The sequence below is a fragment of the Pelodiscus sinensis genome, chromosome 19, assembly GCF_049634645.1.
Source record: "Pelodiscus sinensis isolate JC-2024 chromosome 19, ASM4963464v1, whole genome shotgun sequence".
NCBI lineage: Eukaryota > Metazoa > Chordata > Testudines > Trionychidae > Pelodiscus > Pelodiscus sinensis.
Genome location: NC_134729.1, coordinates 377,798 through 389,822, shown reverse-complemented (window position 1 = coordinate 389,822; position 12,025 = coordinate 377,798). Strand labels below are relative to the sequence as shown.

The 12,025-nt window shown below is 72.7% G+C and overlaps 1 protein-coding gene across 2 annotated transcripts in view; it reads left to right on the top strand.

The window, feature by feature from the left end:
* Positions 1 to 9,085, top strand: part of MAP3K12 (mitogen-activated protein kinase kinase kinase 12) — a 54,013-nt gene extending 44,928 nt beyond the window's left edge. For both annotated transcript variants that reach the window (XM_075901616.1, XM_075901615.1), the window contains exons 3-14: positions 282 to 465; positions 790 to 981; positions 1,483 to 1,641; positions 1,978 to 2,136; positions 2,928 to 3,036; positions 3,676 to 3,785; positions 3,979 to 4,095; positions 5,783 to 5,920; positions 6,445 to 7,012; positions 7,936 to 8,006; positions 8,351 to 8,564; positions 8,883 to 9,085. In XM_075901616.1, the coding sequence (XP_075757731.1) occupies positions 282 to 465; positions 790 to 981; positions 1,483 to 1,641; positions 1,978 to 2,136; positions 2,928 to 3,036; positions 3,676 to 3,785; positions 3,979 to 4,095; positions 5,783 to 5,920; positions 6,445 to 7,012; positions 7,936 to 8,006; positions 8,351 to 8,564; positions 8,883 to 8,981 (2,120 nt within the window). In that variant the 3' untranslated portion in view covers positions 8,982 to 9,085. The remainder of the gene's footprint in view (positions 1 to 281; positions 466 to 789; positions 982 to 1,482; positions 1,642 to 1,977; positions 2,137 to 2,927; positions 3,037 to 3,675; positions 3,786 to 3,978; positions 4,096 to 5,782; positions 5,921 to 6,444; positions 7,013 to 7,935; positions 8,007 to 8,350; positions 8,565 to 8,882) is intronic.
* The last annotated feature ends 2,940 nt before the right edge of the window (positions 9,086 to 12,025 follow it).

Below are 12,025 nucleotides of genomic sequence, written 5' to 3'. Positions count from 1 at the left end.
GTCGATGGGCAGCGCCCGGTGGGGTCCCTGGCCCGGTCCCCAAGGTGCCTTTCAGGAAGCGGCAGGGTGGCCGGGTTTGGGTGCCAGGGTTGTGATGGTTTCCGTGTGCGTGGGCCTGTGTGTCAGGGCGTGTGCAGTTGTGTGCACGTGCCCACACGTGAGTTAACGGGGAGCATGCTCCTGGCACATGATGGGCAGCTCCTCGGGCCAGGCAGCCAGCAGCCTCTGTGCCCGGGGCGGGTGGTGCCAGCTGTGGGTCCCAGCCCTGCCCTGTCCCGCAGACACGTGGGAGGTGCCGTTCGAGGAGATCCTGGACCTGCAGTGGGTGGGCAGCGGGGCGCAGGGCGCCGTCTTCCTGGGGCGCTTCCGCGGCGAGGAGGTGGCGGTGAAGAAGGTGCGAGATTTCAAGGAGACCGACATCAAGCACCTGCGCCGGCTCAAACACCCCAACATCATCACCTTCAAGTGAGTGCGGGGCCCGGCCGCGTGCCCATGGGAGGCCGGGGGCCAGGCAGTGCCCACCCCCATGTGCACCCCTGTGCCGGGGGCGAAGCGGTGCCTGGCGACCGGCAGGGCACTCAGCCAAAGCCAGCTCGGGTGAGGGGCACAGGCTCCCCAGGGAGGGGCAAAGCCTGGCTGTTCCCCTGGAGTGTCCTCTGGCCCCGCCCACCCCTGCCCAGCTGGCGCCCACCAGCCCCGCCCACCCCTGCCCAGCTGGTGCCCTGTTCCTGGCCGGGAGGAGGCCCCTTGCGGGGCGGGGGTCTGACCCAGCCTCGCTCCTCCCCGCAGGGGCGTGTGCACCCAGGCGCCCTGCTACTGCATCATCATGGAGTTCTGCGCCCAGGGCCAGCTCTACGAGGTGCTGCGGGCCGGGCGCAAAGTCACCCCCTCCCTGCTGGTCGACTGGTCCATGGGCATCGCTGGCGGCATGAACTACCTGCACCTGCACAAGATCATCCACCGCGACCTCAAGTCGCCCAAGTAAGCGCAGGGGATGGGGCTGGGGCCGGCAGGGGAGGGGGAGGGGATGGGCCTGGGGCCTGCAGGGGAGGGGATGGGCCTGGGGCCTGCAGGGGAGGGGCTGGGGCTAGGGGAGGGGGAGGGGAGGGGCCTGGGGCCTTCAGGGGAGGGGCTGGGGCTGGGGCTAGGGGAGGGGGAGGGGATGGGCCTGGGGCCTGCAGGGGAGGGGGAGGGGCTGGGGCCTGCAGGGCAGGGGGCAAGGATTGGTCTGTGCCCGGCAGAGGAGGGGGGCACCCCATGGCAACGCAGAGTCCCCAGCTCGTGCCGTAATGCCCTGCCCCCCCCAGCCTCTGCCCCCCTCCCCCCGCTGATGGGCACACGAGATGCAGCCTGATCTATCTCTCTCCGAGTCTTTCCCAGCCCTGCTGGAGGGGACCCCCCACCCCACCCCGCACCCCCAAGGGCCCCAGACCCCCACAGCCTGGGAGCTGCCCCCCACCATGCCCCTCCCCTCCCCCCCAGCATGCTGATCACCTACGACGACGTGGTGAAGATCTCGGACTTCGGCACCTCCAAGGAGCTGAGCGACAAGAGCACTAAGATGTCCTTCGCCGGCACCGTGGCCTGGATGGCCCCCGAGGTCATTCGCAACGAGCCCGTCTCCGAGAAGGTCGACATCTGGTGAGCGCCGGGGCGGGGGGGGGATGGGTCAGTAGAGGGAGCTGCACTAAGGTTACCGTGCCTCAGTTTCCCTCCCCCAGCCTCTGCCCTGCAGCCCCTTGAGCTCTAAGCCAGGGCCTGGATCTGGGGTGTGGGAGGAGTCGCTGGGGGGCAGGCATGTCTGGGGCTGGGGGCAGCAGAGCGTCTCCCCTGGCCTGGCACCCTGCTGAGCCCGGCTGCTTCCCTGCCCCATCAGCGGGTGCCTGGGGGGCAGGCTGGGGGAGGAGGGGCTGATTCTGGGGGTCACAGATGGCCCCCCACCAGAGGGCCCCCCACCCACTCTGACACGACCCCCAGGTCCTTCGGGGTGGTGCTGTGGGAGCTGCTGACGGGCGAGATCCCCTACAAGGACGTGGACTCGTCAGCCATCATCTGGGGCGTGGGCAGCAACAGCCTGCACCTGCCCGTGCCCTCCGGCTGCCCCGACGGCTTCAAGGTCCTGCTGCGCCAGTGCTGGTGAGTGCCCCCCGCCCCCCCGGCCCCCCCCGCTGGTGAGTGCCCCCCCGGACCCCCGCTGGTGAGTGCCCCCCGCCCCCCCGGCCCCCCCCGCCGGTGAGTGCCCCCTGGCCCCCCCCCCGCCGGTGAGTGCCCCCCGGACCCCCGCTGGTGAGTGCCCCCCAGTCCCCTGGCCCCCCCCCGCCGGTGAGTGCCCCCTGGCCCCCCCGCCGGTGAGTGCCCCCTGGCCCCCCCCCGCTGGTGAGTGCCCCCCGGACCCCCGCTGGTGAGTGCCCCCCAGTCCCCCGGCCCCCCCCGCCGGTGAGTGCCCCCTGGCCCCCCCCGCTGGTGAGTGCCCCCCCGGACCCCCGCTGGTGAGTGCCCCCCAGTCCCCCGGCCCCCCCCGCCGGTGAGTGCCCCCCCGGACCCCTGCTGGTGAGTGCCCCCCAGTCCCCCGGCCCCCCCCGCCGGTGAGTGCCCCCTGGCCCCCCCCGCTGGTGAGTGCCCCCGACCCCCCGGCCCCCCCCCGCTGGTGAGTGCCCCCCGGTCCCCTGGCCCCCCCCCCGCTGGTGAGTGCCCCCCGGTCCCCTGGCCCCCCCCGCTGGTGAGTGCCCCCCAGCCCTCCCGTTGCCACATGGGCAAGGGGCAGAGTCTGCCCAACGTGAAGCGGTTCAGGGCCCCCCTCATGTCAGGGGTGGGCCGGGTCCCAGCCCCTCCCCCGCGAGCCAGGTACCCTGGGGCCCCGCGTGAGTCAGGCCGTGGGCTGGGGCCCATGTGTGACCCGGGCCCCCAACCTGCCTCTGCGCCCCCAGGAACAGCAAACCCCGCAACCGGCCGTCCTTCCGCCAGATCCTGCTGCACCTCGACATCGCCTCGGCCGACGTGCTCTCCACGCCCCAGGAGACCTACTTCAAATCCCAGGTGGGCTCGGCCCCTGGCCCCACCCCTCTGCCTCCCGGCCCCACTGCTGCCCGTCCTGGCCCCTGGCCCCACCCCCTACTGCCCCTCCCCTCCCGGCCCCTGGCCCCACCCCCTCTGCCCCCCGGCCCCTCCCGGCCCCACTGCTGCCCCTCCTGGCCCCTGGCCCCACCCCCTACTGCCCCCCGGCCCCTCCCGGCCCCACTGCTGCCCCTCCCGGCCCCTGGCCCCACCCCCTACTGCCCCCCGGCCCCTCCCGGCCCCTGGCCCCACCCCCTACTGCCCCCCCGGCCCCTCCCGGCCCCACTGCTGCCCTGCCCGGCCCCACTGCTGCCCCTCCCGGCCCCTGGCCCCACCCCCTACTGCCCCCCCGGCCCCTCCCGGCCCCCCTGCTGCCCTGGCCGGCCCCACTGCTGCCCCTCCCGGCCCCCGGCCCTGCCCCCTGCTGTCCCCCGCTGCTTCCCCCCAGACCCTGCCCAGCCTCCCACCGCTCCCTCCCCCGGCCCCCCCTCCCCCCTCCGCTCCGTCCTGCTTTCCGCGCGCCCTCTCACATCCAGCTGCACTATCCCCCCCCCGCCCCGATCCCCTTTGCCCCCCGTGCGCTCACAGCCCTGGCGGGGCTGACGGGCCGTGTCCCCGCAGGCCGAGTGGCGGGAGGAGGTGAAGCTGCACTTTGAGAAGATCAAGTCGGAGGGGACCTGCCTGCACCGGCTGGAGGAGGAGCTGATCAGCCGGCGCCGGGAGGAGCTGAGGTCGGGGGGCCCGCAGGGGAGCGGGGGGGCCATGTGGGGTGGGGCTGGGCGGGGGGGCGGTCGGCCTGGGGTGACATTCCTGGGATGGGGCAGGCACAGGGCAGGGGCCCCTGGGGGGTGACGCCCCAGTCTGATGGGGGGGCCCTTTGGTCCCGCCTCCGTCCGGGTGATTGACAGCTGCACTGCCCCCCAGGCACGCGCTGGACATCCGGGAGCACTACGAGCGCAAGCTGGAGCGAGCCAACAACCTGTACATGGAGCTCAGCGCCCTGCTGCTGCAGCTGGAGCTCAAGGAGAAGGAGCTGCTCCGGTGAGGGCCCCCCCCCCCGCTACCGCCCCGCCTCCTGCCCCCCCCCGCTACCCTCCCGCCTCCTGCCCCCGCCCCCCCCCGCTGCATCCTGCCCTCCCGCTGACGGGGCAGTTCTGGGGCCGGGGCTGAGTCTCACGAGGGGGGGCTGAGTATCACGGGGGGGCTGTCTCGCGGGGGGGGGCAGTGCCAGGCCGGGGCTGAGTCTCACGGGGGGGGGCTGAGTATCACGGGGGGGGCTGTCTCGCGGGGGGGGGCAGTGCCAGGCCGGGGCTGAGTCTCACGGGGGGGGCTCTCGCGGGGGGGGCAGCGCCAGGCCGGGGCTGAGTCTCACGGGGGGGCTGTCTCGTGGGGGGCAGCGCCAGGCCGGGGCTGAGTCTCACGGGGGGGGGCTGTCTCGCGGGGGGGGGCAGCGCCAGGCCGGGGCTGAGTCTCGCGGGGGGGGGCAGTCTCGCGGGGGGGGGCAGCGCCAGGCCGGGGCTGAGTCTCGCGGGAGGGGCAGTCTCGCGGGGGGGGGGCAGCGCCAGGCCGGGGCTGAGTCTCGCGGGGGGGGCAGTCTCGCGGGGGGGGGGGGGGCAGCGCCAGGCCGGGGCTGAGTCTCGCGGGGGGGCTGAGTCTCACGGGGGGGGGCTGAGTCTCACGGGGGGGGCTGTCTCGCGGGGGGGGCAGTGCCAGGCCGGGGCTGAGTCTCACGGGGGGGGGCTGAGTATCACGGGGGGGGCTGTCTCGCGGGGGGGGGGGCAGTGCCAGGCCGGGGCTGAGTCTCACGGGGGGGGGCTCTCGCGGGGGGGGGCAACGCCAGGCCGGGGCTGAGTCTCACGGGGGGGGGGCTGAGTCTCACGGGGGGGGGCTGTCTCGCGGGGGGGGGCAGCGCCAGGCCGGGGCTGAGTCTCGCGGGGGGGGGCAGTCTCGCGGGGGGGGGCAGCGCCAGGCCGGGGCTGAGTCTCGCGGGGGGGGCAGTCTCGCGGGGGGGGGGGCAGCGCCAGGCCGGGGCTGAGTCTCGCGGGGGGGGCAGCGCCAGGCCGGGGCTGAGTCTCGCGGGGGGGCTGAGTCTCACGGGGGGGCTGTCTCGCGGGGGGGGCAGCGCCAGGCCGGGGCTGAGTCTCACGGGGGGGGCTGAGTTCTCACGGGGGGGCTGTCTCGTGGGGGGCAGCGCCAGGCCGGGGCTGAGTCTCACGGGGGGGGGGGGGCTGAGTCTCGCGGGGGGGGGGCAGCGCCAGGCCGGGGCTGAGTCTCACGGGGGGGGCTGAGTCTCACGGGGGGGGGCTGTCTCGCGGGGGGGGGGCAGCGCCAGGCCGGGGCTGAGTCTCGCGGGGGGGGCAGTCTCGCGGGGGGGGGCAGCGCCAGGCCGGGGCTGAGTCTCACGGGGGGGGGGGCTGAGTCTCACGGGGGGGGGCTGTCTCGTGGGGGGGGGGCAGCGCCAGGCCGGGGCTGAGTCTCACGGGGGGGGCTGAGTCTCACGGGGGGGGCTGAGTCTCGCGGGGGGGGCAGCGCCAGGCCGGGGCTGAGTCTCGCGGGGGGGGGCAGCGCCAGGCCGGGGCTGAGTCTCGCGGGGGGGGCTGAGTATCACGGGGGGGGCTGAGTCTCGCGGGGAGGGGGCAGCGCCGGGCCGGGGCTGAGTCTCGCGGCGGGGGCAGTCTCGCGGGGGGGGGGGGCAGCGCCGGGCCGGGGCTGAGTCTCTCTCCGGCAGGCGGGAGCAGGCGCTGGAGAAGAAGTACCCGGGGCTGTTCAAGCCCCACGCGTCCCGCAGCCTCCTGCACGGCAACACGGTGGAGAAGCTCATCAAGAAGAGGAACGTGCCCCAGAAGCTGTCCCCGCACAGCAAGCGGTGAGGGGCCCGCCTGGCCCGGGGGAGTCGGGAACCCTCGGTTCAGGCCCTGGCTGTGGGGGGAGGGGGAAGAGCGGGGCCTAGCGGTTACATCCAGGAAGGGGGGTGGGGTCCAGGGCACGTCCCGGAGTGTGAAATCTGCCCCGGCAGCCGGGTTTTCTGTCCGGATTCCCAGGGGCGACCAGCGGGTCTCACACGGGGGGCTGCCCCAAGGGGACGTGCAGGGGTCACCAGAGGTTGGGGGTCGGTGGGGGAGGCAGGCCAGGGTTCAACAAGGGCCTAGTGGAAGGAAGGGGGGAAGGCAGCCTGGCCTGGTGAATGGGGGTGTCAGGCTCCGGAGGGTGGGGGATGGGGCGTGAGACGGGGAACAGCGGGAGCTGGGGGGGGGCTGAGCAATTGGGCAAGGCCCAGAGATTGGGGAGGATGAAGAAGGGGGAGAGAGGCCAGGGGTGGGGGTGGGCGCAGAGCCGGGGAGGGCGGGGAGAAGGCTGCGCCCCGGCGCCCCTGACCCGCGCTCCCCCCAGGCCGGACATCCTGAAGACGGAGGTGATCCTGCCCAAGCTGGACTCGGCCTTGGCCCAGGTGGCCATCCCGGCGTGCCAGAAGGGCCCCACGTCGCCGGGCCGGAGCCGGCGGGCCAGGCCGCGGTACCGCAAGGCCAGCGCCAAGGGGAGCTGCGGGGAGCTGGCGGGGCCCCGGGGCCCGGAGCCGGCAGGGCCGCGGCCGGAGGCCTGTGCCGCCCTGCGGGGGCTGCAGCATGACCTGCTGCGCCGGATGTCGTCCTCCAGCCCCGACCTCATCAGCACCGCGCTGGGGGCCGGGGCCAGGAAAGGGGGGGGCCCCGAGTCGCCGCCGGCCGAGCAGCCCCGCAGTGAGACCCCCAGCGAGGACACGGCCTCCGTGCCCTTCTCCAGCAGCCCCGACTCGCCCTCGGCCAGGCAGGGAGCCGTGGGGCCGGCAGACGGGGGCCAGAGGCTGCAGCCGGGCGAGGAGCCGGCCACCGGGGGCAAGGTGGGCAGGGCCGGCGGGGGGGCCCAGCAGCACCTCACCCCCGCCGCGCTGCTGTATCGAGCCGCCGTGACCCGGAGCCAGGTGAGCTGGGGCCTCGGCGGGGGGGGCAGGAGCTGTGCAGGGGTGGATGGGGGGGAGAGGAGCAGGGCCTTGGCGGGGGGTGGGGAGCTGTGTGGGGGCGGATGGGGGGGAGAGGAGCAGGGCCTTGGCGGGGGGGCAGGAGCTGTGCGGGGGCGGATGGGGGGGGAGAGGAGCAGGGCCTTGGCGGGGGGTGGGGAGCTGTGCGGGGGCGGATGGGGGGGAGAGGAGCAGGGCCTTGGCAGGGGGGGCAGGAGCTGTGCGGGGGCGGATGGGGGGGAGAGGAGCAGGGCCTTGGCGGGGGGTGGGGAGAGGAGGGGGGGCCTTGGCGGGGGGTGGGGAGCTGTGCGGGGGTGGATGGGGGGGAGAGGAGCAGGGCCTTGGTGGGGGGTGGGGAGCTGTGCGGGGGCGAATGGGGGGGAGAGGAGCAGGGCCTTGGCAGGGGGGGCAGGAGCTGTGCGGGGGCGGATGGGGGGGAGAGGAGCAGGGCCTTGGCGGGGGGTGGGGAGAGGAGGGGGGGCCTTGGCGGGGGGTGGGGAGCTGTGCGGGGGTGGATGGGGGGGAGAGGAGCAGGGCCTTGGTGGGGGGTGGGGAGCTGTGCGGGGGCGGATGGGGGGGAGAGGAGCAGGGCCTTGGCGGGGGTGGGGAGAGGAGGGGGGGCCTTGGCGGGGGGTGGGGAGCTGTGCGGGGGCGGATGGGGGGGAGAGGAGCAGGGCCTTGGCGGGGGGGGGAGCTGTGCGGTGGGCGGATGGGGGGGAGAGGAGCAGGGCCTTGGCGGGGGGGGAGCGGCATTGAGGGACAGCACAGATCCTGGGGAGGTGCTGGGAGGGGGGAGGGGGTTGGAAATAGAGGGGCCTGAAGGGGCCCCCCCCAGGACGGCCCTGGTGGGAGGGGCAGGCCCTACTAACGTGGCTTCTCTGCCCCAGAAGCGGGGGGTCTCCTCCGAGGAGGAGGAGGGCGAGGTGGACAGCGAGGTGGAGCTGCCGCTGAGGCAGAGGTGCGTAGTCGTGGGGCTCGGGCCCTCGGCCGGGGGGGGGTGGCCTGTGGGGGTGTCGCCCTCGGGGGGGGCTGTACTAGCGCAGGAAACTCACTGGCCCCCATGGTCAGATGCATTAGAGCGCGGGGGGAGCTCAGCTGTGGGAGGACAGTGGGGTGCAGTGGTTAGAGCAATTGGCCTGGGGGCCAGGACTCTGGGTAGTGAGGGGGGCCTAGTGGCTAGAGCAGTGGGGGGGGGCTTGACACCCCGGCCGCCTGGGTTCTGTCCCTGGCTCTGGTCCCAGCCTGTTGTGGGGTGCGGGGCAGCCCCCCGCTGGCGGCTGACGGGGGCTGCTCTGGTGCCAGGTGGCCGCAGGGGCTGCGGAAGCGCCAGTCGCTCTCCACCTTCAGCTCGGAGAACTTCTCGGACGGGGACGGCGAGGAGGGGAACACGAGCGAGGCCTCGCCCAGCGGCCCCCCCGAGGCGGGCGGCTCCGACGCCCCACGCCAGGCTCTGGTGCAGGAGCCCGCCCGCCGGCCGGCCAAGCGCCAGCCCAGCGCCGAGCAGAACGCTGCCCAGGTGAGTGGGCAGGGAGGGCGGGGGGCGCCCCCCTGGGGGCTGCAGGCTGTGGGGCAAGGGGAGACAATTCCCCCTTGCTGGGGGCTGGACGGGGCCGGGGGCTGAAGCCAGGGGCCACGTATGCTGCCTCGGGTGGGGCCTGGGGGGAGGTACAGCAGGCAGGGGGAAGGGGGGCTGCGGGGTGCCTGGGTTCCCCGGCCCACCCAGGCACCTGGCGAGCCCACCGGGGCGGGAGGGGGAGCAGCGGTTTGTCTTGGGGGGGGCAGAGTCCCCCCGGTCTCTGCTCTGACCCCCCCCTCTCCCTCGGCTCTGGACCAGCCCCGCCCCCCCTACGAGGACTCGGACGGCGACTGCGCGGACCTGGAGCACGCGGGCGGCGGAGACGCGCCCCGACCGCCGGCCGCCCCCAGCTCGTGATGGCTCAGCCCCCCGGAGATTGTACAGCCCCCCCAGATATTTATATAAATGATCTATAAATCTATATAAAGCTATATAACGTAACCCCCCCCCGACTGCGCCGCAGCCCAGCACTGAACCGAGGGGCGTGGGGGTGCTGGGGGCGGTGCCTTGTGCTGCCGGCACCCAAGCCCTGGGGGGGGGCAGAATCCTTCACCCCGAGGGCCTGTCCTGGGCCAGCAGGGAGGTGGCAGCAAGTGCAACGAGCCGGTGGAGCAGCCGGCCCCGCCTAGGGGCTCCCCCCCATGTGCTCAGTGTAGGACGGACCCGGCTGGGGGCCGACCCCCCCCGCTCCTGGGCTGACCCTGGCTCCCCTGGTCTGCCCTGCGCCCCCCCCCCCCCCCGAGCACTAAGCAAGTCAGCTGGGGAAGGGGTGCGGGGGGGGGGGGAACATGCCCTGCACTTTTGGTTGGTGCGAATTGCTAGTCAACAATTGTTTACATTTGCACGTGTGCGCTGGGGGGGGGGGGGGCGTTGAGGGGGGGGGCTCTGTGGGGCTGTTGATGCGACCAAGCCCCACGACATTTTGGGGGGGGAAGAGCAGCCCCCTTCCTGTACATAGTGTCTGTCCTGCTGAGCATCTCCCCCCCCCCCCCCCCGCAGGGGAGCAGTGAGCCTGGCTGGGGGGGGGGGGAGGTGTTGCTTGTTCCCAGGCCCAAAACCCAAGGGCCCTTTGCGCCCCTAGTAAGTGGGTGCCTGGCTCTGCCCTGAAAGGTGGTGCAAGCTTTGGGGGAGGTGGGGGGGGGTCTAGGTGTAGGACACCCTCCCCCCCCCAGGCCAGGCACTGGCCATCTATGCTGGGGTGGGGGCTTGGTTGTAGCCCCGCCCACCAGCCCTGAGCTGCCCACTGGTTGCTGTAGCCTGGCTTGATGGGGCCTGTTTTGACTGGCATCTCCTGCAGTTTCTGTAGGTCCTACCTAATAGCATCACAGGGCAAGGCAGTTGGCACAGGCTGTGCCTTGTGGGAAACCCCTCCTGGCCATGGGATGCAGTTCCCCCCCCCCCATGGGTGAATTCAACTCCCAGCCTCCCTCAGCCAGTGGGGGGGGGGGTAAATACGCACAGCTCATGGGGCACATTCACCAGCACTCACCATCCCGCCCTGCCCAGCTGCCCCTCACCTGGTTGCAGGGGTTTGTGGCCAAGCCCCCAGGGCTACCAGCAGGCAAACCCAGCTGCTTTCTCCCCAGGGCAGTGCCTCCCCACCCCAGCCCTGGGCCTCCGGCCTCTCACCTGCCCCAGGATGCTTGGCCCGGGCCAGGCACCTCCCCCCTTAGCTCCCTCGCTACACCAGCCCTCATCTGCCACTGCCCTGCTGGGAGACCTCAGGGACATTGTTTCCCTCCCCCCTGCCTCAGTTTCCCCATCTGTGCACAGGCAGCTGGGCATTACTATGTTGCCATGGGGCAGGAGGGGAACAGCAGCGTCGCTAGGGGCCCAGTGCTACTCCCAGGGGCAGGCCCCACAGAGCTGGCTGGGGCTCTAGCCACTAGCCCCTGCTGCCTCCCATGCTCGTAGCAGTTGCTTTAGGCAGAGCCAGCAGCCCCCACAGGCACGAGCTGTAGAGGCCCTGAGGGGCCAGATGAGAGACTGTGGCCGGGAGGCAGAGCCACGTGGATGTTTTTACACTTGTTGAAGGGCTGAACACTGCTGGGTTGGTGGCACCCCAGGGGCCTGCCTCCCCCCCCAAAAACCCTGCGAAAAAGGGAAGTGAAGCCATTTCAAAATGGCTTTTTGGCCCCAAACCGCCAGGTCCCTTCGCGCTGGCCCACTGCTCCTCTGGGCCCAGGCCCCGGGCTTGGGGGGCACAGCGGAGATGGCCCCGGCCCACCTGGCCTCAAGCCAGCCCTGCTCACCCCTGTGCAGGGAGGAGGGGCACAGGGCAGCTCCATTTCCTGCAGTGGTGGGAGGAGCAGGTGCTGCAGAGCCAGGCCCAGCCCACACCCTCCATGCAGCTAGGAGCTGCCCCACCGGCTGCGGGGCAGGGCTGTGCTCCCCACTGTTCAAACTGCCTCCCCAAGGACAGGCAGCCCTCCCTGGGCTGTGACCGTCCAGCCCACTACCCAGGCAGCGGGCACAGCAGGGGCATTTCCGAAAGCAGGGCCCTTTGAGCAGCTGCTCAGCCACACCCAGCGACCACTGGGGCAGCAGGACTCTGGCCCGGTCTGCCAAGCGGAGACCAGCTGGGCTGCCCTCTGCTCCAGCAGGCCTTGTACTGGCCCCCTTCTCCCCCTGCCCCCCATTTCCCTGCAGGGAGGGGGCAGCCCTAGGGAGCTCCCACCCTGCCCCCACCAGTCATTCTTCCTGTGGAAGGCAAGTTCTCACCAGCAGGCGCAGGGGCCCTCGGCTGCCAGGACCCTGTTGCCCACAGGGAGGGGCCGCTCACTGCTGGATGTACTGTCTGTATGGTCCCACCCCTGCCCCAACCCCCATTAAAGACCACTTTGTACAGAGTGCTGGCCAGCGTGTTCTTGATGCAAGGGGGCTGGAGGGGGGCCTGCAGCCCAGCCATGGCAGGGCCCATACAGGGTGCACCACACCCCTGAAGCAGACTGGTCCAGCTAAGCCTGGTCTCCTTGGGGCAGGGCTGGCAGATGCAGGAGGGTCAGGCTCCCACACTGGTGGCAGTAGAAGCCACTGGCACTGTGTTAGGGCAGGCCCACGCCCTTAGCCCACAAGGGCAGATTCCCTCTCAGCAACTGAGAGCCCACAGCCAGGCCCACATTCCTCACCCATAGGGTGTCTGGGAGAGTCAACTCGTGGGCAAGGCCCCGGCCCCAATTCCTGGGGTGGGGCAAGGGGCAGGAGCACGCAGGCAGGGCTTGGCTCTCACCCCTGGTAGCTAGGGATCGGGCTGCTCCAGCCCAGCCCAGCCCAAGCGAGATCTGCCGGGTGAGCCAATAGCCTCCCCCAGGACAGCCCAGGACTCCGCTGTGGGAACAGGCTGTTCGGTCACGGGGGCCCAAGAAGAGACAGTCAGACAAGGAACAAAAATAATCCTCCCC